Source organism: Brassica napus, chromosome A9 (genome assembly GCF_020379485.1).
Source record: "Brassica napus cultivar Da-Ae chromosome A9, Da-Ae, whole genome shotgun sequence".
In the NCBI taxonomy this organism is placed as follows: Eukaryota; Viridiplantae; Streptophyta; class Magnoliopsida; order Brassicales; family Brassicaceae; genus Brassica; species Brassica napus.
The window spans coordinates 1,596,551-1,619,971 of record NC_063442.1 but is presented as its reverse complement, the minus strand read 5'-3'; the positions used below and the strand labels follow the sequence as shown (position 1 = coordinate 1,619,971).

At 36.5% G+C, this 23,421-nt stretch overlaps 6 protein-coding genes and 2 long non-coding RNA genes across 10 annotated transcripts; 4 read left to right on the top strand and 4 right to left on the bottom strand.

Annotated features, from left to right (window-relative positions):
• Nucleotides 1-832: 832 nt before the first annotated feature.
• Nucleotides 833-2,737, top strand: LOC106386183 (putative cyclin-D6-1). The gene is made up of 6 exons (XM_013826067.3): nt 833-1,136; nt 1,218-1,304; nt 1,391-1,486; nt 1,685-1,892; nt 1,969-2,099; nt 2,176-2,737. The coding sequence occupies exons 1-6, from the start codon at nt 945-947 to the stop codon at nt 2,356-2,358; spliced, it is 897 nt and encodes a 298-aa protein (XP_013681521.2). The 5' UTR covers nt 833-944; the 3' UTR covers nt 2,359-2,737.
• A 287-nt stretch (nt 2,738-3,024) lies between these two features.
• On the bottom strand, nt 3,025-6,277 carry BNAA09G01440D. The gene is made up of 5 exons (XM_013830312.3): nt 6,086-6,277; nt 5,342-5,751; nt 4,148-5,261; nt 3,926-4,072; nt 3,025-3,843 (listed from the first exon to the last, which is right to left on the bottom strand). The coding sequence occupies exons 2-5, from the start codon at nt 5,390-5,392 to the stop codon at nt 3,239-3,241; spliced, it is 1,917 nt and encodes a 638-aa protein (XP_013685766.1). The 5' UTR covers nt 5,393-5,751; nt 6,086-6,277; the 3' UTR covers nt 3,025-3,238.
• Nucleotides 6,278-6,711: 434 nt separating this feature from the next.
• On the bottom strand, nt 6,712-9,588 carry LOC106389957. 2 transcript variants are annotated; one of them, XM_022689230.2, is made up of 9 exons: nt 9,428-9,527; nt 9,187-9,293; nt 8,757-8,864; nt 8,093-8,674; nt 7,932-8,011; nt 7,399-7,839; nt 7,234-7,311; nt 7,074-7,150; nt 6,712-7,002 (listed from the first exon to the last, which is right to left on the bottom strand). In XM_022689230.2, the coding sequence occupies exons 3-9, from the start codon at nt 8,851-8,853 to the stop codon at nt 6,930-6,932; spliced, it is 1,428 nt and encodes a 475-aa protein (XP_022544951.2). In that variant the 5' UTR covers nt 8,854-8,864; nt 9,187-9,293; nt 9,428-9,527; the 3' UTR covers nt 6,712-6,929. The 2 variants fall into 2 exon arrangements, with proteins under 2 accessions (XP_022544951.2, XP_013685768.2); XM_013830314.3 differs by lacking the exon at nt 9,187-9,293 and having other exon boundaries at nt 9,428-9,588.
• Nucleotides 9,589-10,117: 529 nt separating this feature from the next.
• Nucleotides 10,118-11,391, top strand: LOC106386184 (frataxin, mitochondrial-like). 2 transcript variants are annotated; one of them, XM_048739253.1, is made up of 5 exons: nt 10,162-10,375; nt 10,456-10,528; nt 10,622-10,669; nt 10,784-10,878; nt 11,020-11,391. In XM_048739253.1, exons 1-5 carry the CDS (start codon nt 10,176-10,178, stop codon nt 11,147-11,149), a joined length of 546 nt encoding a protein of 181 aa, XP_048595210.1. In that variant the 5' UTR covers nt 10,162-10,175; the 3' UTR covers nt 11,150-11,391. The 2 variants fall into 2 exon arrangements, with proteins under 2 accessions (XP_022547932.2, XP_048595210.1); XM_022692211.2 differs by lacking the exon at nt 10,622-10,669 and having other exon boundaries at nt 10,118-10,375.
• An 889-nt stretch (nt 11,392-12,280) lies between these two features.
• Nucleotides 12,281-12,698, bottom strand: LOC111199317. Its single transcript, XR_007316065.1, has 2 exons — nt 12,456-12,698; nt 12,281-12,380 (listed from the first exon to the last, which is right to left on the bottom strand). It is a non-coding gene; the product is annotated as an uncharacterized LOC111199317 (long non-coding RNA).
• A 43-nt stretch (nt 12,699-12,741) lies between these two features.
• On the top strand, nt 12,742-13,378 carry LOC125577668. The gene is made up of 2 exons (XR_007316066.1): nt 12,742-12,983; nt 13,092-13,378. It is a non-coding gene; the product is annotated as an uncharacterized LOC125577668 (long non-coding RNA).
• A 1,205-nt stretch (nt 13,379-14,583) lies between these two features.
• On the top strand, nt 14,584-16,121 carry LOC111200459 (F-box protein SKIP19-like). Its single transcript, XM_022691654.2, has 2 exons — nt 14,584-15,395; nt 15,480-16,121. The coding sequence occupies exons 1-2, from the start codon at nt 15,028-15,030 to the stop codon at nt 16,060-16,062; spliced, it is 951 nt and encodes a 316-aa protein (XP_022547375.2). The 5' UTR covers nt 14,584-15,027; the 3' UTR covers nt 16,063-16,121.
• A 4,274-nt stretch (nt 16,122-20,395) lies between these two features.
• On the bottom strand, nt 20,396-21,729 carry LOC106389958 (xyloglucan endotransglucosylase/hydrolase protein 9-like). The gene is made up of 4 exons (XM_048739252.1): nt 21,476-21,729; nt 21,293-21,393; nt 21,012-21,205; nt 20,396-20,934 (listed from the first exon to the last, which is right to left on the bottom strand). Exons 1-4 carry the CDS (start codon nt 21,642-21,644, stop codon nt 20,526-20,528), a joined length of 873 nt encoding a protein of 290 aa, XP_048595209.1. The 5' UTR covers nt 21,645-21,729; the 3' UTR covers nt 20,396-20,525.
• Nucleotides 21,730-23,421: the final 1,692 nt, after the last annotated feature.

Genomic DNA, 23,421 nt, shown 5'->3' with positions numbered 1-23,421 from the left:
ATGCCTAAATTCAATTTCTTCAGAGTAATTATTCCACAAATAGATCGTATGAGATATTGTTTTGATATGTAGATTTGTTTTTTCAATGTTAAGAAGATTGATAACTGTAAAAATGTCTCATTCGTATATGATATGTCTATAACCGAGTCCCCAACATGAGACAAGTTTGTTTAAAAAGTAAATAATTTTATTTTTCTTATATTATATAATAAATATATATTATTTACTGATAATAAAAATATAGTTATTCATCTATCACAAATATCTATGCAAATATGTGAATCAAGTACAACAATCAAACAACATAATGATTTCCACAAAGAAAATTTAAAAAATATATTTATGTTATGTAGTCATATTTTATATTTTTTAAATAATATAATACAATATTATACATTATTTTTTAGAATTGAGAAATACATATAATATCTTATCCGCGCGTAGCGCGGTTAAAAAATCTAGTGATAGTAACAAACCAAGAAAAGATATGTACTAAAAGATGTAGAAAAACAAAAAATGTTATGCATGATCTAAACTTGATGAAGAATCTCTTTATGTAGTAATAAAGACTTGATTTACCTATATTAGAATCTTAACTAGGAACAGATGAATTTAAGATTTTAACTTGATGAAGAATATTTTTATGTAGTAATAAAAACTTGATTTACCTATATTAGAATCTTAACTATGAACTATTAACTAGAAAAATCGAAAAATTACTTAAAAAAAATAGAATAATTACAGAGCGATGATCATATGTTAATAACTCAAAAATGATAGATTAAGTAAGAAAAAAGAGTAATAGCAGTATCCCTCAAAAGACCAAAACACCATCTCTCCCACAATAAAGACAGCTTCTCTCTTTTAATGTCTCCCTCCTCTCTATCTCTCTCTTCTTCTTGAGCAGAGACTCTCACTAGTCACTACTCTCTCTCAGTCAATCAATGGAGTTTCATCTCGAACACCCTCTCTCACATTCTCCTTCTATCCACAACAACAACGATGTTGCTTTACCACCAAACTCTCTCTTCCTCGTCGAACCACAACACATGCCTTCTCCTCATTACTTCCACACCCTCAAATCCTCGGCTTCTCTTCTATCTAATCGAAACCACGCCGTTTCTTCAATCATTCAGGTCTCTTTTAACAAACTTCTACTGAGTCATTATCTTGTAAGAAAAACTTATACCCTTTTTGATGGTTTACTAACTTTGCAGTATTCAAGAAAACTCGACGACCCTTCTCTGACGTATCTTGCGGTGAATTATCTAGACAGGTTCTTGTCCAGTGAAGATATGATGCCGGTAAGAAAAAAACAGAACATGTCCTAATGTTTCATCTGAGATTTGACTTTGTTTTTTTATTTATAATTATTGTTTTTCTTTGACAGCAATCAAAGCCTTGGATTCTCAAGCTTATCTCTCTTTCTTGTGTCTCTTTGTCTGCTAAAATGAGAAAGCCAGATATATCTGTCTGTGATCTTCCGGTAAGAGACCTCCACTAGAAAGGACACTGATCATTGAATCTAAGGTTCCGGGGACGAAACTAATATTATATGATGTGGTTTTGGGTTTGAGGGGATCATATGCTTCGGTCTCCAACCTCCTTGTATTCAAAAACAAAAAGAATGTATGTATGTATGTGCTTCATACTTTCATGTGTGTGAAGAATTTGAATTTTTCAGGTGGAAGGTGAGATGTTTGATGCTCAGATGATAGAGAGAATGGAGAATGTGATCTTAGGAGCTCTTAAATGGCGAATGCGCTCTGTTACTCCTTTCTCCTTTCTCTCCTTCTTCCTTAGCCTTCTCTTCGAGCTCGAAGAAGATCATTCAGTACTTAAACATTCACTCAAAGCTCAAGCTACTGATCTCACTTTCAGTCTTCAACATGGTATAAAACAATTGAATGTTTCATAACTTCTTCAATGAGTCTAAATCTAAAACATCTTTTGGAATTTTTTTGGCAGATATCAAGTTCCTAGAGTTTAAACCATCAGTGGTTGCAGCAGCTGCACTTCTCTTTGCTTCTTCTGAGATCTGTCCTCAACAGTTTCCATGTTTCAGTAACAGAATATGCCAATGCACATATGTAAATAAGGTAAAAAAAGTTGTAACCATCTCAAACTTTGTTTTAAAAACCGCGCAATAAAAATTGATATGTTTTGGGTTAACAGGATGAGTTAATGGAGTGTTACAAGGCAATGCAAGAGAGAGATGTAGTTGAAGACAACGAAGGAAGCAATGACACAGCAGTAAATGTACTTGACCAGCAATTCTCTAGCTGTGAAGAAAGTGCAATCACAGCTTCATCACCTAAGAGGAGGAAAATTACTACAAGTACTAGTCGTCGATGTTAAGCTGAAAAGGTGGTTTAATGGTCAGACATAATCTCCAACCAATGTAATCACTTCAAAACCACTTATGATGGTCCCCTTTTGAAAGAGACACTTTGCTATTCCTTCCTTCCTTCTCTGCTTCAAATAAGCCATTACTCTCTTCATGGAAGATGAGAGTGATGAATGATCAAAACACCATATCTCATTGCTCCTTCCTTTGGACCACATCATAAAGCTCAAAAAATGAAGAAAAAAAATCAATCAATGTGTGTTATTTTTATCTATCATCATGTTCTGTATTTACAGTTTTGGGTTTCTGCAGTTAAGTTGTTTCACTTGAAGTGGAATAATCAATAAATATCTGTTCTTATGTAATGTATATAACCTATGGTTTATGTTACTTACTAGATGGACACTAATGTGGTCACGAGAAGAAAACTATTGAATTTAATTTTCAGGCATAAGATTTTGTCTTATGAGACTTCGTTATCCGAGTTATATGGATCCAGTTGCCAGAATCTCTGTTGCAGGCAGGCACGATGATACTCTTTGGACCACTTTACAGTTCTGAATCATTCAATTGCTTTTGTTCTTACTGCAAGCCTGTAAGAAATGACCATCCGGTTTAACCGAATCAAAAATTGTACCAAAAACCGAACTGGAAACCGGATTGGACTCAAACAAACATTTAAGAGAAAGAGATTGAAAGACTCTTTGCAATCTATAATCTCAAACTGTGCTTAAAAGAATGTATAACATATGGTTTTTAGTTTCAGACATTATTGAGAAGCTGGAAGAAAAGAAACAAAGCTTCTCTGATGTAACTTTTAATGCACAACAACAAAGTAAAACATAAAGAGAAGATAGAGAAGAGAGAAACCATCTTCTTCATCATTACCTCTCAGATAGGTCCAAGATTGCCTTCGCTACGAGTTCTACGCATAGAGAGCTCTGATCTCAGAGTAGCCAACCTATCACCACTTGCAACGCAATAGTTCTCGTAAGCAGCTGGTGATACTTTGTGTCCCACAGGTGGAAGACGGCTGCTGCTTCTCTCCTTTGATGATCTTTTCTGCACACCCGAAGAAGCTTTACGAGCTGCGGATGATGATCCGGCTTTGTGTGTACTCGACGCACCGTGGCTACTCTTCCTCCCGTTGTTTTTGAGCTCTGATCTGAGACCTCGTTCCAACTGAAGCGTGCTTGTACCTAGCCTAGCATCTTTAGCGCCTTGTCTGTTATAGTACACCAAATGCGGCAAGAGTCCCAAAAGGTACTTTCTCAGTTGCTCATCGCCAACGTTCTTCTGCGCAGGGTTGCCTTCCAAGCTTATAGCCTGAAGAGAACTGTAGTTTGCAGCGAGCAGGCCGAGACATTTGGTGGTTGAGAACTTATTAAAGCGTAGATCCAAGACGGCCAGCTTCAAGAGACGATGAAGACCCTCGATTTCGCTGATCTTGTTCCCAGCTAGGTATAGTTCTTTCAGGGAGGAGCAAGAAGCCAAACCTAACCCAACAACAACAAAGATCAAAAGCGTAAGTACATCAAACATGGATTGTTTCAATGTACCTGAGCAAAGGAGTCATACCATGACCAAGTCTCAGTATCTTGTTGTAACGCAGGTCTAACACTCGAAGGCGAGTGAGTTCACGCAGCCCCTCAATCACCGAGATACAGTTCTTTGACAAGTTCAGTGCATGTAGTCCTCGAGGAAGAGCACCAGCGGTTATCTTAACTGTAACATTGTATTAAGATCAGTTAGACGGAAACAAAAAAAAAACAATCAAAGGGCAAAATAGAGTCTCTTTACCTATTGCATTTCCTGAGAGATTGAGAACTCTCAGACCAACGAATTTGCTTAGGAGTGGTATCACAACCAGACCACGACTAACCAGCTGAGCAGTGGTTGCAGCACTACTAAGAGAAGAGAAATACTTTTTCGCAGCTTCCATTCCAGGAGTTGACTTCATGACATCTACACTAGGAGAAGCAGCTGTTGTTGTTAGCTCCGGTTCTCTTTGAAACTCATCATCGTCTATTTCATCAGCTTCTTCCGCTGAGGAGTTTACATGCTGAAGGTCATTGACCCAATCATCAATACGCTTGAATTTAGAATCCTTTCCTGGATATCCTGCAGGCTGGTTTGATGTTTCTCCTTTGATGAACTTTGTTGAGTTGAGCTCGTCTGTAGCTGGTACTATCCAATCTTTTGCCATGGAAGAATAACCATTTGCATCATCATCATCATAGTCTCGATTTTGCTTCGCTTTTGCATCAGTTTCGTGGACAGGTTTATTATCTCTCTGGCGTCTGCCTAGAGCACAGAGGTCATCTGAGGATCTTGAAGAGTATTTGAGAGGTGAAGATTTCCCTGAAGCAGAGTCTGCGATATTAGGCATTGAGTTCGACCTCACAAGCAACGGCGAACCATAAGGAGTTTGGCTGTTTGAGTTCTCCATCTGTTCACCGTATAAGGAGATATCATCATTACGAAGATCTCCAACCGAGAAAATAGACCCATAGAGCGCTTGATCAGAGCCCTGGCAAGCAGAAACCGAACCTAGAGCATCTTTCTGATACACATTAGGACTTCTTTCTAAACGCTTGGTGCTGCTCATTCCTGCCGCAAGAGTCTCCCTCTGTTCAAGAGAGTTTGGAGAACCAACCCGATCTGTGCCATCGTCTGTCCCATTCTCCGTAGCGTCCCTCCCATCCAAGTACAGTTCATCTCCATGAGACTGACTTTTCTTGAGATGATGCTTCCCAGTTTCTTGAGGCTTTATCTCCTCAGATTTCCACACACGCTCAATAGCAGCGGTGGAGTCAGCTAACTTGCTGCTTTCACCAATGGAAGAAGAGCTCAATCCTTTTGAATTAGACCCATCTTCTCTGATCACTCGTTCTGAAAACCCTTCCACGGATTCCTAAATCACCAGAACTTATTAGTAACCTATGATCCAGCCATAGAGTATGTAAATGACTCAATGATGTTCCAGAGCTTTACCTTAGGTCTATGGCGGGGGATGCGGGAGTTGAAGCAGAAAAACCTTACCATTGTACCAAACTCAATAACATAGACAACATAACCAACTAGAACTATTAAAAAAAAAAAAAACTAACTCAAAAGACAACAACAACTATGAACAACAAGATCAAAGCTACTCTGGAGGTTGATTGATGTGTGCGTTAAGAAACGTTAGCCGTAATCAAGGGTGAGACCCTCAGAGACACGACGGAGTCTCCAAATGACTGAAGCTAGAGAAACCCTGGGGAGAGGAGAGAGTGAAGTCACCACATCAAGGCCACCCCACACCTGTGCAGAGGTGCGAGAAGCACACGGCTTTGCAGAAGCGGCCAGAGTGTTAAGAACAATTGATCTCGAGCTTAAGAAAAAGCCCAATTCCTCCTTAACTCCTAATAAAATTGAATAAACAATGAGACATGACCCAAATGAAAAAGCAAGAATCTTTCTGCAATTCAGATCACAACAAAGGAGAGGAACATTAGAGTTACAGAGAGAATCCATCCTACCGTCAAAATCGAATCGAACAAGACGATGTCTCAAACCGTTCGACGAAATTACAGAGAATCAAAAGGTCAACTAACAACCCAAACACCGCAACAGCAAATCACAAGCACTAATTGCAAAAATGCAATCGAATCACGAAAAACTCAGCGAGAACGAAGCCGAAACATAGAATCGGAGATCGGAGGAATCAGAAGAGAGAGAGAAGAGAAACATTCTCACCTGAGAGCGTAGCGAGATTTGAAATGGAGAGAAGGATTAAAGAGCGAACAGATTCGAAATGAGCTTCAGAGAAAACGATTATCTTCGAAATGAGAGAGAATTTGAGGAGGCAAAGACACGCTTTCCCTAAACAAAAAAAAAAACTTGTTTGGACGGAATCAAAATAGAACGACGACCACACACTTTTTTTTTTTTTTTAACCAAAGTAGTCAACGGCTCTGATTTTTTTTCCAAGCTTCTGTTCACACACACATTACTGTTTTTATTTGTTTGACTTATTACAAACCGGACCGCCATTTACGTAATAAACCGGCTGGTCAAATACTTTGGGCGGGCTTTATCAATAAATGGGCCATACTGCCTGTTATTTTTATGAATCGTAAGAGGCCTTCGTAACAAACCAATTTAGCTAAGAAATTCAATAACCGGTACAGGTTTAGGAACAGAGCAAAACACAAAGGTTTAATTATTTAAATTATGTCTAGACATACTATTTGGTACAACATAATTTTTTTGTTTGGTTCAGATTGTTTTGGATATAGTAAATTTAGATTCCTGTTTGGATTTTTATATCCAATCATATTTGGTATCTTAAAATTTGGATTAGTTCAGTTTGGATTCGGATATATTGTCCATGCTTAGAGGCCATTACATACATACGTACAATAGTTAATAGCTCACTGCTTCTTTCATTGTATCACTTTGATAAACATATTATGGATACCAAAATGTAGAAAAAGCTCTAACATTTTTACTTATCTATTAAAACCATGTAACCTTATTCACATCCTAAACGGTATAAACAAACCGAAAATTTCCTAATCATTCTTTGTACCTCTTAAACTTAATCCATAGAAGAAGAGCTAGATTCTTCTGTCTCGTCTCCATTGAAACTAGACGGCAACTCCACACCAGACCTACAACATCCTCAGTCAATTTCATCTCTCTGTTGTGACAACAAATATACATTATGATGTTTTTTACCAACCGGTTTATCTGGTCTTTTCTTTCAAAAGTCTCGCTGTAAACTTGCTGAGAATAGCCATGTTTCAATCGTTTGGTAACCTTTTTTAACAGAAGAAAAGATTAAGGTTAAGAACAATGCTGGACCCTTCAAACTCTCAAGTATGCTTAAACTTCAAACTCACCAGCGGTTCACCGGTTGAATGCAATTTTTCTCTATGCATTTTCATATGATTCATCTTCTCTCCATGATACTTTCCCACCTTACCACACAAAACATAAGTCATATTTCTTCAATACAAGAGTAAGAAAGGAACCTGTAGAATTAGATGTATTAGAGAAATCATTACCATTCCAGAAGATGTATCTCTCTCCATCGAATCAGAGGATCGGCTGCCACTCAGAGGCAACATGTTTGAAGATTTAGTGAGATACCCGGTCTTGCGTCCACCATTGAGTATACTTTTATCATAATCATGAGTCTGACTGGTTCCAGAGAGATTATGGAAGTTGTCAATCAGATTGTTTCTTGAACCTTCAGCCCGACCTTTGGAGCTTATATGACTCTTCTTGCTGTTTGTTAGAGGGACTCCTTGAGGTGGACCTTTGCGGTCAGGGACAGTTAAGAGAGAAGGGGATTTAAAACTTGGCTCCCGAAGAGTCTGCTTATCTCCTAGACCAGGCTCCATTCCACCCATCATGTCGTCATCATCATCATCCTCATCCTCCTCCTCTGATGATGAATATGGATCTGACGAAAGCATCTTCGGTTTACGAGCTGGTTCATAGCTCTATTACAAGACATGAAAACATAAAGAAACTTAGTTTATGATCCTATGGATATGTAAAAAAGAAGAAGAAAGGCTTCAAGAACTTCACTTACAAGACCAGGAACAAAGCTCTTCCTAGTTCCAGTGAAGTATGGAGGGTGAGACCGTCTTTGATTCCCAACATAGATTGGCTCTGACACACAAAGATGATGACTTTAGCTTCTCTGAACCACTAACTCAATAAAGCTACAACATTTTTTTTATCATGACTCACCTTGAACTATAACATTATTAGTCTGAGGGTCAAATGCACCAGGAGGAAGAGGATCAAACTCAACTCCCAAAGGAGGACCATCCTCTCGATACTGTCTTCCTAATTGTCTCTTTACCGCAGTAATAGCAACATTCTCACTATCTCCCTTCACTTTCAAATAGCCTGAAGGTTTACTAACCCCATAGCTTCTCATAGCCTGAGGATGATGCTCACTATGTCCAACGTATCTAGAACTCTCCACATCTTTGCTAGAAACGAGATTCTTATGCAACGAACGGCGTTCCGAAGATGTGCTATCTTCACCATCATCATCATAAAGCCTTTGACTTTCAACTTCCCTCGGCTTCGGGTTCCAATAATCGGTTTGCTTAGTGCTACCGCATGAATCCTGTCTAAGTACGCTCCCACGATCTTGAAGAACAACACTTGACCGATCTTGGCTCCCTATGTTGTTCCCATCTTCTTTAACAGAACGTTTGTCCTTTAACCTTCTGTGGCAGAACCAGCCTGAAACTTGCTTCTCGGTTAAGCCTATTTCCTCTGCTATCTTAGCCTTCATTTCTTCGCTCGGGTACTTATGCTCTGTAGAGAAACCAAGTCACAAGCATATAAATACAACTTGGCATAAAGGAACAGATACACAAATCACAAGTCCATTAACTACCATTGTAGAAATTCTCAAGAGCCATGACTTGCATAGGAGTCTTAAGCTTCCGCTTCTTGCTGTTCTCTGCAGAGTGTTTATCGCCATCAGCAGGCATCTCCCCTGAATCTATTAAACAAAACACATAGCTTAATTTAACCATAAGGATGAAACATCTTCTCCATCAATAACCAAGAGATTAATCACAAGACCAAAATCAAAACTTTTGATTATGAATTTATTTTCCTACAATTTTCTTTCAGTAATTCCATTATTTAGACCTTGAAAATTTCACATAAATGATTCAACTTTAGCACCAAAACACCAATCAAAACAATCAAGATCAAAATCAACACAAGTTTTCCTACAAATGTTGCCAGTAATTCCACAAATTCAAGCCTTAAATCTACAGAAGTTTCACATTAATGATTCAACTTTATAAGTTTTTGACCTTTTTATGATCTGCCAAAACAACCCTTAAAATTTGCCAGAGATCTTAGCTCAATTGTTAGTACCAAGAAAAGCTCCAAAATTCACGATTCCTTTCACTAATTAAAACTACAAAACATGGGAATCACATTGTGATTCGACAGATAACATTGAAAAGCTATTCTCTCACGTAAATTAGCAGGAAACAGGAAGAAAAATAGCAATATAATGGAAAGACAGATATTGAAAGAGAGGAGGATAACCTGAGAGCATGTTTCCAGAGATTGATGGATCAAAAGCTCAAAACCTAATCAAAACTCTGATTTTCTCATCCAAGGAAGAAGAAGAAAACTTCTTTCTCTTCACGAACAAACAAAACTCTTTAAACCGAGCCGGTTTTATTAAATTGTAACCTTTAAAACGACTCGAACCGGCTAAACCGCTTAAAAGAAACTAATTGAGCCGACAATTTTTTTTGTTTTCGGTTTCACATCCGGGTTAGCTACAAACCGATCGGTGAGATATGAAAATTCAGTCGGTTTTTTGTTTGGTTCGGTACAGGGCAACCAAATAAACTAAATAAATAAACCGAAGTAACCAAATTATACCAATTTTACTTGAGTAATTTTGGTTTTTACCCAATTAACCGTATTTCAACACAAAATGACACTCAAAAACCAAATTAAATAACCCAGCTTCGAACCTAACCAAAATGTAATTTGGTTTCATTCTTGGTGATATATTCGAACATATTCTCAAAAACCGAACAAAAACAGAGAACCAAATGCCCAGCTCTAAATATAATTTTTTGAACCGGATTGAATTTTAAACCGGTGGCTCTAACCGGATAAATCTAATGTTAGGCTTCAATGTGGGTCTAATTGGACAAGGAATAAATAAAAATCTATTGGGCCGACCAAACCTGAAAGTTAAGCCTTAGTATGGGCATAATTAGACAGCGAAGTACAGAGGGAGAGGCGACTAATAGTTTGATTAGTTTCTCAAACCGCCATGGCTACAGCTACAAGGTTTCTCCGGAGATTACCGAGGTCTCTCAAGCTTCCTCCAACACTTCTCCGTAGCAATGTAACAAGAGTTTTAAGCTCTTTTGCTCACAAAACTAACGAGCCATTTGAATCTCGTATCCGCCATGATTCTTCTATTATTATCAGAAGCTTCTCTTCTCAAGGTCCTGCTCCTATCGATTATAGGTAACTTACTTCCTATTCTCTTTCCCTTTAAATTACTGTTTCAGGTTCATGAGTTTCATAAAAATGTAAAAAAAAAACAGTTCGATATTGCAGGAGGATGAGTTCCACAGATTAGCCAATGTCACTATAAATAACCTTCTTGAGAAAATTGAGGTATGTAAAGCTAAAGACTTTAACTAGCTTTAGATTGCAATAGTCTCGTACTTACAATGTCTTGGCTGGGAAAAAACATTGATTTATGTTCAGGACTATGGTGATAATGTCCAGATTGATGGTTTCGACATTGATTATGGGGTAAAGATGAACTTTTTTTTTATTGCATTTACGATCTTGTTTCTGTTTTTTTTTCGAAACCCATGTGTGTGCTTATTATCATAAGTAGGTCCTTTTGTTGTTGTGTCCAAACAGAATGAAGTTCTCACACTAAAGCTTGGATCTTTAGGCACATATGTAATGAATAAGCAAACTCCAAACCGACAAATCTGGATGTCTTCACCTGTCAGGTATAGATTCTTTCTTCTAGATCATCATGTTCTGCTAATTTATGGAGAAAGGAAGTGTGTATCGTCGATGTATTTGACTTTGAGCTTCCACATCTTGGATTCACATTGATGTCATCTTGATTCTATTGTTTTGGCACACAGTGGTCCGTCTAGATTCGACTGGGACAGGGATGCTAATGCGTGGATTTATCGGCGAACAGAAGCAAAGTTGCATGAACTGTTGGAAGAAGAGTTGGAGAATCTATGTGGCGAACCAATTCAACTCTCATAAGAAAAAGCCTTAAAACAATAGTTTTGAGTTTATCTAGGAACTTGGAACTGCTCTGCCCTTTCAAGCTATTTTCTACTATGAAACATCCAGAGAAATAAACAAACTAGGCACATGAAAAGATTGTGTCAGTGTGAAGCCTGATTGATGTTTTCTTATTGTACTATTTATCAGTAATGCAATGTTCTCACAGTGACAATGTTACACAATTCTTCTCTGTTAAAGCTCTCTTTGTTTAAGCAGAAGCTGTGAAATCTTTAAAAGATTTTAGGTGTTCCTAGTTTCAATAAGTGTCCTTGTGTTTTGTGACTTGAGTCTTTTTTAGCGTCTGCAAGTTTCTTTCTACAATAAACTACACTTAAACAAAAGTAGTTTATGTGTGATTCTTTCATCCTTCTTCGACCAAGTCTTTGATGTCTAAAAACTAATTTCCACGGCCCGTGTGTGTATTAGAATGATATCTTGATTTAACAGGCCGCTAAGCCATAATGTTACTTTGCCTTCAATTTTCATTGATCGTTATAGATGTTTGTTTTGTTTTCACCTTATCTCCGCTTATTGTCGTGTTAAATTTTAAAAACATTCACATATATTTTAGAAAATATATTTGTTTGTTTGATTAGCATTTAATTATAAATTATTTTATATCTAACTATAAATTTTATAATAAAATATTATATTCAGATAACAACATAATATATTTAAGAATTATCTTATGTTTTAAAACATGTTTTTATTTTTGAAAGTTTTATTATATTTATTTATAGTCAATTATCTAATATAATATATAAATATAATAATATTAATAGAAATTCATTTTTAATTATGTATATTTTAGATAATTCTTATTATTATTAATTTTAGTCACTTATATAATCAGATATATTCGTATGGGAGGGCCGCTTTCCCGTCTCGCCGCGCTATCTGCCCCCGCCCCCCGCGCTTTTCCGCTCCATGCCCCCGCGCCCCGCGCTCTTCCCCGCCCACCCTCTCTCTCTCTCTCACTCCCCCTCTCTCTCCCACTCTCTCTCCCACTCTCTCTCTCTCTCTCCTCTCTCCTCTCTCCTCTCTCAATATATATAAAATATAATACAAAATTACTCTTAAAAAAAGAAAAAAAAGGAGAAATTTGGTAAAACTTTCCCCAAACTCTTCATAGTTCCTACTTCCTAATCGCCAAAAGAAGATGCCTGGGAATGATCGTCGACTTCTTGTTTGTCTCTGGCAGCAATCTCTGAATCACAGATCTTAGAAATCAAACAATGATTTTCGCTAAACAAAAAAATCAGATCTGAATCGAGAGACTTACTTCTTCAGCAGCGTGGAGGACGGCGGCCATGTAAACCGGGAGCGAGTCTTTGAGCCTTTCTTCAGGAAACGAGTGATTCTCCCGACCGGCTTTGATCGGTTTCGAAACCGGTTTGGTCTCTGGGCCATTTCTTCACTTTTTCCGGTGGTTTCTCCATTGCCCAGAAACGGGATCGAAAGATTACTGCAGAGAGAGAGTTTTAGTGGAAGGAGGTTTGTATTTTGACAGTAGCGGTCTTTCTTCGGACATGGATATAATTAGAGAAGAAAGAAGGGATAACGGTTTGGTTTGTTGTCTGATTATAGTGTTTTTGAGTTTGGATTGTTGTCTGACTATAGTGTAGTGTTGTCTGAGTTGGTGTTTTTATAGAGAAGCTAGCGCCTTTCGTAACGGCTATATTTCTCTTAAAGGTTTGAGTCTGGTCTCGATCGCTACAAAACACGTGCGTTTCTCCTAACGGTAATAATGTTGGAATCGAACCGGTCTTGCAACCACCTAAACCGGTCTTGCAACTTCTTCTCGAAGATGGTGCGTTGTATAATCTAAAGAAATACTTCCTCTCTCATTCTCTCTCATTGAACTCTTAAAAAAAATTATCTGTAACTTGATCCTTAGGCGATGTTATTGTTTCTGCAGAGCTATACTAACTGATGAAGAAGAAAGACGATATGCCTGTTTAGTCTTAAAGACAGATCTTTGCTTTTGCATGAGGCTCCTTCGTTGGTGATTATACTGGTGGGTTGAGAATGAAATGCCTAACATTGACTTTTGGTATAGTCATTCTGGGTTCTATAAAATTGTCTTTATGTATATTTACTCTGTTTTGTTCTCCTCACTGATCTTCGGCATTTCCATGTCATTACAAGTATTATTTGAGTCATTATAGGTAATTACCCGCGCTATGCTGCGGGATTTTTCTTTAATTTATTATATTTATATGATTATAAAATATTTGAAAAATATATAAGTATATCCATATAAGTTATAAGTTTTTATTCTGATATTTACAATCTAAACATATATTGTATATTTCTACATTTTTATCGTCATTTTATGTTAAATACTAAAATATTTGAGAATGAATTGATGAAATTTGATGTGATTTATTAGAATGATAAATATAATTGTATAGTCATTGTTTATTTTGACATTGATTTTGTTAGATTTTGGTAACTTACTTTGACTTTATGTTGTCCACGTTGGTCTACTTCTAGCTCCTCCGTTTCTTGCACGCCAAGTCTCTTCTTCTTCTTCATCTTCTTCATCTTCTTCTCTCTTCTTTGTAGCTTCTTCTCTGCTACACTTTGTTGTTCTTCTTCTAAGTGACTCCTTGGTCACTTTTTCATTCTTCTTTTTTTGTGTGGCAAGTTTCGTTGCTTCCACTTCTTCTTCTCTCTTGATTTTTTTTTTCTTTTCGTAACTTAGACTTTCAAATTTTCTTTTGATTTCACCTTCTCTTTGTGTTTAATCAAATGTTCAATTCAAACACATTTGTTAACCGCTTGCCACTCTTGGATCCTTTTCCACAGTTTTTTTGGCTTCCCTGAAACATACATAACAATGTTAGATCAAATTACCCACATTATTATTTCATAAAGTTCTGGGATTTTCACCTAAACTTGACTTTTTTTTTCACCTGAACTTGATTTGTGTTCCTCTTTGTATTGAGTCCTATTTGTGTGATCCTCGTAATGTGCTTTTTGCTCAAAATTTTCTAGAATCAGAGGAGAAATGAATTCACCGAGTAAATTGGCTTTTCAGATAAGATGCAGAGAGGAATCCTCCAAAAAGTCCATAACAACGCCTTCCGAAAACCCTTAGATCGCCACCACCATAATCGCATCTCTGCATCTTCCCTGTATTTACCCTTGAGTTTCCATTATTTCCTTCACTCTGATGCATGTTCGTAGAGAGAAAAGAATGTCAAAATCCAACAAGCATTAGGCTTTTTTAATTTAGAAAGATTACTCATGTGATGTGTCGATAACAAAACAGATGTGTATTAATAAAATGTTTTCATTGGACGTTCGACTTTTTTCAGTTAATGACATGTCACTCCCATAGTGATTTAAAAATCTGATATGTCATGCTTTGGAGAGAACCTTGTGCTATTATTGTGTTGATTTCTCAAATAAATATTGCTTTTTGCTTGGTAACATACATTAGGAAATGTCATAATCATACAGACAAGGGAAGGAGTAATGCACTGGCAAATTTCAGCTACAAAAAAAAATCGTTAACATCACAGGGTAATAAGATAAGTAAATAACTAAATATAAATATTGATTCTAATTGTGTAATCACACAAAAATAAACTTATATACAAACCCGTATAATCATTCTTGTGCTTTTGAACTTGTAGTATATAACTAAAATCTCATCATTTTGAAACTGCTCCACTCCCTTATTTAATGAACTTGAGGCCGTTTGTTGACCATTCAGAGAAAATGCCCTCTTCCTCTTAGCCGTTGCCCTCTTCCATAACATTGGGACCATATAGTCATTAAGTGATGGTGATGTCTACGAAAAGTCTTGGAACTTGAAACTTACTTCACTCCCTTTATTTAAGTAAATGGACTTGAGACAACTTGTGATCATCAAACAAAAAAAAATGGCCTCTTCCTATTTGACTCCGGTGGTGAAAGACGGAGAGTGTAGAAACTGGTCGGAGCTACCATTTGAATTAATGTCGTCGATCCTGTGCAGGCTCGATTTGATTGGAGTATTTGAAAACGCTCAGAAAGTGTGTACTTCATGGCGTCGGGTCTGTAAAGACCCTGCCATGTGGCGTAAGATTGACATGTATAACCTAGGCCTAGACTTGGGGTACAACCCCGAGATCATATGCCGTCACGCAGTCGATCGTAGCCAGGGAGGTTTGGTTGAGATTAACATATGGCATTTCGGTACTGATTCTCTCCTCAACTACATCGCTGATAGGTTATAAGTCTCTCTCTCTCTGAAAATATTTTTGTGAACATGTTTTTCGTCTTATTGTTCTCTGTTACACGCGATTACGTGCAGCTCAAGAAACCTGAGAAGTCTTAAATTTGCATTAATCTCTCCCATAACAACTGAGGGACTTACAAAAGCACTTGTGAAGCTTCCATTGCTTGAAGAACTCGAGCTCTTTTACAACAGATTGTTGGAAGATTCTCTTAAAGCTGTAGGCCAGTCTTGTCCTAATCTGAAGACATTGAAGTTAAACTGCTTAGGAATCGCGCCTCCTTGGCACGTGAGTGATGATGATGCCCTAGCCATTGCTGAAACAATGCATGGGCTTCGCTTCCTCCAACTTTTTGCAAATGGTTTAACCGACGTCGGTTTAAAAGCCATTCTTGATAATTGTCCTGATCTGGAACATCTTGATCTACGTCATTGTTTCAATGTTCACTTTTCTGGAGATTTGAAGAAGCGGTGTTACGAGAGGATCAAAGTTTTGAGACCACCTAATGACTCGACTGATGATTACCCATATATTGCGAATGATACATCTGACGATGAGGACCCTTTCGTGCCAGATGCTAATTCGGACGGTAACTTCCCAAGTGACTACTCTGGCGACGATCTGTATGATATTTGTATGAGGTGCTTTAATTATCTATAGGTTTTTCTGAGGACTTTATTGTCTATGTCATGCATCTTTTATTCTTGCAACAATCCTTTTTCTATGATAACCTTTTATGAATATATTCTACAACATTTAACAAAATCCTTAGGCAATTGTAGAAATCAGAAAGAACAAGATGGGTCATGTAATATCACTTTTTTTTCCCTTCAGAAAAAAACAACCGTCAAAATTCTTAAATAAAACATCAATCATCTATATGGTCCTGTACTGCTTCCGGTTCAAATGTTTCATTTTATGGTTGCGTGACCACCAAAGCGTCTCTGCGATGAACTAATCAGGTTTTGGAACAAATCCATCAACCGCAAAGTTCCTTGTTGCTGAAGGAATGGCTAAACGCAATCCATCGAGCTCTGGTCTTGCAATGACTTGGCATCCCTGTCGAGATACGAAACATATTTGTTGTTGTTACAGATCTTTTCTTTTTGGTTTAAGAGATAAGAGAGAGAGTTTACGTTTCTGTGAGGCTGAAAGAAAGATCAAGCATGTCATTCTCCTTATCGGTTGGTTCTTCAAGTTTGTTGTACTACTTAGTTTCCTGTATATAGATTTCCAAATATCTTTTGTTTTCAGGGAAAGCAGAGGATGTTTTTTATGATTAATGGAGGAGATATGTTCCCCATCACTTGACACGTTGAACACGCTAGAGAAGTCTCACAAGCCCCTGCAAAAGCTTTTCTCACACAACTAACTTGTCCAGGAAATGAACACTAGTAGTGTTGTTGACTGCGCTTTTGAGATTCGATGTGTTAATCTTCACAACACTCTCTTCTGAGTATAAGTGAAAGCAACTCACAACCTTAGGTCTCTGAAGCTTACTACCAGAAACCTCTAACCCATCAATGCTGTAAAGAGTTTTGAAGGTAAACTCTTGGAGAAGACGGCAACTAATACTAAGTGCCTTGAGTCCTAAGCAATTTTCTAGAGCTAATTTCTCTAGATGAGGGAAGTTTGGATCTGTGAAGAAATCTGAGATATAAGTTTGATTTAAGCTTCAAGGCCCTTTTGAAATTGTTAGTGAATTCAAATGTCAAGATCTTGAACTTAAGTGATCTAAGATTATTGATTATTATAAATTAACGAAATCAATACTATTTCAGTTGAACCAACATGCTCTTGATAGGAACTTGACTAAAGTTTTTTTTTTTTGATCAACTCAACTTGACTAAAGTTAAAAACACAAAGATTGGCTTTTAAGACTACAAATGGCGACGGTGCTGGCACTCAAGAGGAGTAACAGGAAACCTCGCAGCATCAAAACAATAATCATAACACAAAACAATATTATATACTGCTTATTTGGGTTCGAGCTAACCATTTGAGTTATGATTATTGTATATAAAAATATAAATTAAATATACATATTATATACTGCTTATTTGGGTTCGAGCTAAACAATAATTAAATATACATTCCTACCTACCCATTGCTGAATCTTTAGCAAAATTAACAAAAATATACACGATTTTTTTTTTGTTTTTGCGATATTTGGTTTAATGACTCTTTTGTTTTTGCGGTATTTGTTTTTGACTAAGAGATTGAAGTTGATGTGTCAGCGAGTTTCAGATCTTAAAAGAGTCATCGACAAAGGTTTACAGTCATATATAGTTATGAGTCATATATAATTATGGCTGACTTTGAAAGAAATAGAGTGCTCTCCTTTGATGCAATCCATCAACGTAGAGAAATCAGATCCTTTAATCACAATGAAAATTAAAAAAAAATGTAGATTTTTCCTTTCTATTCATTATATATTGTATCATTATTAACACTTTTTTACATTTTTAGATGGTTGATTGGTATAAAGAACAATTGCACAATTCAAAAGCAAGTATTCAATTCCTAGGAGATTGCACTAATTCTTCTCGTTCGCGATCTAATGTTTAAGGACTTAGCAGACGCTTGTGAAATTAAAATCAATTTTGTTGTGGGTCATCCAACTGATAAGAAATCATTTGATTCGATGTGAGTTGTTGTTTTGATGAACAATGAATGTGGAGATACATGTTGATTTAAGCTGAATCCGGCCCATCTTGATTACCTGATTTCACTACTTTGATGGATTGCATCAAAAGAGATAGTGTCTTATCTCTTTCAAAGTCAACCATAATTATATCGGACTATAACCCTTTGTTGATGACTTCTTTAAGATCTAAAACTCGCTGACACATCAACTTCAATCTCCTAGTCTGTAGAACGATACTTACAGTTATCATTGACACGAACTCATCTGGGATTTGATCAGAAAACAATCATGTACACAGGAATTTGTGTGACTGTCCAATTGCAAGAGTGCCATTCTGACTAAAAATTGTCTCTTTACCGCAGTAATAGGAAATATGTTCCATAATGAAGTTCATTACCCTGAAGATGATGACCCTTATTACCCTGAAGACCATTACTTCCCAGCTACCAGCGAACGTTATGGCGACGATCAGTATGAAATTGATATATTCGGTTTCGTTCAAATCTAAGTTCGTTTTCACTGGTGAGATCTTTTCATTATTTCTCAAGTGTTTTTTTTTGAGGTTCTTCGCGTATAGACATGTGTCTTTTATTTTGTGAAAATCTTTTTTTTTTTTAGGGAAAATCGCATAAAAAATCTTGAAAGTGTCACTTACTAGCACTTTAAACCTTGAAGTTTTTTCACTAACACTTTTAACCTTCAAAGTGACATTTTTATCATAAAAAACCTCCAAAAAGGAAAAATGATCGGCTGAACAAGTTAAAAACAATTTTTTTTTTTCAAAAAATAATTATTTAATTAATAAAATAAACAAAAAAATTAATAAAAATCGAAAAATTTAACAAAAAACTCATAAATTAAAAAAAATGAGAAAAATAAATAAAGATTTAAAAAATTAAATAAAAATAACAAAAAATTCAAAAAATAAATAAGAACAAATTAAAATGGAGAAAAATAAAAAAAATCATAAATTTCAAAAAAAATGTGAAAATTCAAAAAAAAAATTCATTTGAAAATGATTTTTTTTATCAACATTCATTTTCAAATATAATGTCAGAAATTATCATTGGAGATATGCCAAAAATCGTCATTTCCGACATATCTCCAATGACAGTTTTTAGCATATCTCCAATGATAATTTCCGACATTATATTTGAAAATGAAAAAAAAACTTTTTTGAATTTTCAACTTTTGAAATTTATTATTATAATTTCTGTATTTTAATTTGATCTTATTTATTTTTGAATTTTAGTTATTTTTTATTTAATTTTCTAAATCTTTATTTATTTTTCTCACTTTCTTTTAATTTATGAGTTTTTGTTAAATTTTTTTATTTTTATTAATTTTTGTTTGTTTATTTATTAATTAAATAATTATTTTTTTAAAAAAAAACTGTTTTTAACCTGTTCAGCCGGTCATTTTTCTTCTTTGGGGGTTTTTTATGATAAAAATGTCACTTTGAAGGTTAAAAGTGTTAGTGAAAAAACTTCAAAGTTTAAATTGCTAGTAAGTGACACTTTCAAGATTTTTTATGCGATTTTCCCCCTTTTTTTATAATATTTTTATATCTCAAGAATGCGATTGTTTGAGTTTATTCTGCAACATTAAAGAAAAGAAGCTTGTTGCAATAATACTTTCTCTCAACCATAAAAATTCTTAAAGAGACATTAATCATCTCTATGGTTTTATACTTCAAAAGGTTCCATTATATGAAAGCTTACCGATCAGTCTGCAAAAAACTAATGAGGTTCTGGAACAAATCCATCAACTGCAAAGTTCCTTGTGGCTGATGGAATGGCCAAACGCACACCATCAAGCTCTGGTCTTGCAAAGACTTGGCATCCCAGTCGTGCTCTGATACAATTTTTTTGTTACTAGGAACATTAGATACAGATCTTTTCTTTTTTTTTTTTGGGTTAAGAGTAAGAGAGAAAGTTCACGCTTTTGTGAGTCCAAAAGCAAGATCAAGCATATCATTCTCCTCCTCATCGGTTGGTTCTTCAAGTTTGTTGTAGTTACTCTTTATCCTGTAAATTCAAATTCCAGACACTCTTTTTAATCAGCAGAGTCATTGTTTCAGGAAAAGATGATGATCTGTTGTTATTAATAGTGGAGGACATGTGCTCTCACCATCACGATAACATGCCTGAGTAAAGTGGAAGCAGCTCTCAACCTTAAGTCTCTGAAGCTCACAATCAAGCTGCAAAGATTCTCTGTAATGTAATATCTTGGAGAAGACGGCAACTAACCCTAAGTACAATATGTCTTAATTTATATCTTAATTTCTCTAAAAAAAGGAATGTTTGGATAAGTGAAGAAAACTGAGAGATTGTAAGTTATTACAAATTCAACAAAATCAAAAGATAATTGATTATTTATACATAAAAAAACAGAATCATCAAAGAGCCACAACACATGTTCTCTTTGATCACAACAACTTCTTCACTAAGTTAAAACACAAACATTGTCCCTTAGACTACAAATGGCGATGGTGTTGGCACTCAAGAGGAGTAACAGGAAACCTCGCCGCATCAAAACAATAATCATAAATCATATGATTAGCTCTAACCCAAATAAGCTGATGATTCTGATGAAGACTCAGCTCAGACACAGTCGGCTCGTCCCACCAGAATCTCTGCTCTTCTCCACTACACTTGCTTAGATCACTCCCTGTGGGAATCTCACAAGCATCAATCTTGAAATCTTTGTAAGAAGCAATGAAAGGCGCGTGACTCCAATCCGTTTTCACAAGACCTCCTTGCGTCGCCCAGTCATCAGCGTTCCAGATCGAGCTGTACACTCCCATCGCTTGGTCTTTAGCAAATGGGATGCCTTTGTCTTCAAGATTCTTGTGTACACGAATAGGAGTCTCATCCACAATAAACCTGTAATTAAAAAAAAAAAATCATTAAAATGGTCTAAACAAAAAAAGAGAAAGACTTTGGTAATAAAGAAGACTTACACAACGCTGCGTTTACTCCAGAGGATAGAGTAAGTGTGGAACTCAGTGGTGGGATCGAACCAAAGGTTGAGTCTTTGCTCTCTGTTTCCAACTCCGTTCACGTAGACGTTTGTCTGGACTATGTAAGGCTCACCCGTCGTGTTGCCTAAGAACTCGAAGTCAAACTCGTTGTGGTTCGAACCTTCTGAAGACATCTGTAAGAAAACAGAGGAAACAGGGGTGAGTTTTCGAGATTTCAAAAAACAGAGCAAAGAGAAGGTTTTTTTTTTTAAGTTACGTACGTAGAAGGCAGTGACGGTTCCGGCTGAGTCACCCTCGACGAGTTTAATCTGGATAGAGACTTTACCGAACAAGTACTTGCTTCTTGACTCGAACCCAGCTCCTGAAACAGTCGATTAAACATTCAGAAACAGAGCATGCAAAACAGAGTATACAAAACAGAGGGAAGGCGTTTGGTTATGTACCAGAGGAGTTGTCAAGCTTGAGTTTTGTGACTTCTCCATCATTAACACAGTGATCCATAGCCCAGCTAGAGCGGTAAAGTTCCTCGAACTTAGCTCCTGGAGCAGCTTCACCACAAGAAACCACACACACCATCATCAACATACACATGAACCAACCCATACCCACCATTTTTTTTTCTGTATTAATCAAACTTCACTCTAAAGTCTCAGTGGAGGAGACAAGTGAGAGGGGAGTGGGTTTATAAAGGCAGGGGGGGGGGGAGAGAGTGTGAGTGAGCTGGCATACAATGGAGAGAGGTGCCACGTTGGATTCGACGTGTGATTCAGGACATTTACAAGTAGACAAAAAAAAACCCATCTTTATAAAGATGAAATTTTTTTGTCGCTCAAATCAATTCAGAGAAGAGATAAAAGATAGAGAGAGAGGGAGAGATGGGGAAATGTAGCCGTTGCTGTGATGGCATCACTCAGTGTGGCTCCACTTTGTACTACACAGAGGACAAGAATTGATGCTTCTCTGTCTAAAAAAAACCCACTCTCTCAGTAGAAACACAGAGACTTTTATTGCTTTTTTAGAGAGAGATAAGTGAAAAACAGAGACTTTTTTAGAGAGAGAAACGAATGATTCTGAGTGTAATAATAATGAAGAAAAAATAAAAGAAGAAAGGACCATTTTACAGCTCATTGGATTGGATCCAGCTGTACATTTGGCTCTCTTTGGGAGGAAGGAGTCAGAAAGCTCTAAATTTTAAAATCTTTATTCATGCATCAAAGAAAGATATTGATTGGGTTTCACAGTGTTTTTGTCTCTCTCTCTCCTCACTTTATGGGGGAATTCAATTTTTTTGGTGTTGCAGACATGGATTAGATGGATATGGCAGATGTGACGTCGTTTTTGATGAATTTGAAAAAAATAAAAATATCTTGGGTTTGCTTTGGTAAATTAAAACATTGTCAAGTTGGGTGTAACTGGAATAGCAACATTTATGTATGTGTGGGTGTACATCCGGGGACTAAGTTGTTGTCCTTCTTTGTCGCCATTAGAGACAGTGAAAACGACGGCGTTTTTGGAAGGCATTGAGATTGTCAAATGAAAATCACGGGCGTTTCTTGTATCGAGACAAAACGAGACACTGACGTATTTCTAATCCGAAATGTTTAAAACGATATTAATATACAACTCTGATCATCAGATTCAATGTTATCTCTCACTAAACACACCGTGTTTTGTTCTGTCTCGTGAACATTTGCCGAGCAAGTGGCTTTTTTACGGTTTTACGTAATCATGCGCGTGCGTAAGTGAACCGAGAAGCTTGGTTAATAGTATGAGGCAACGGCTCTTATCTCGGTCAGACTCATGCGTTTTTAACTGTGTCACTAGATATGTAAAGTTTAATACTTTTCACCATCATCATGATCACCCATGGTACTAATTACTACAGTACATCTTCCTGTCAGTAACTCATGATGAGATGACGCAAAAGTAAATGAATACCTTTTAATGTCACGTTTCCTTTCTCACTCTTCATTAGACTCTTACCCTTTCAAGGTATTTAAACACAACATTAACAAAAGAGCTCAATGAGGTAAGTAACCACAATTAATTAACCACAAAAGAACACAACCGGACTAATAACTCTTTTGGACTATTAAACTTGTCTCGTTTGTATTAGAAGTAAATCGAAGTAAAAAGATGTTACAAATAAGGGGCGAGTTCAGTGTTCGAACCGAGTTCACTCTTACAAGTAACATTGGGATCACTAAGTTATTTCTATTATTTTAATGTTCGAGAAAAAAACCGGTTATTTGCTCGGTTGGCCAAAGTCCTCTTTTATAGCCAAAGAGTGGCTCAAATAAGACAAAAGACAGCTCGTAGTCCTTTATCATGAGATCTTATATTCGGTCTTTGTTATAGTGAGATTAAATATATGCGATGCAGGTTTATC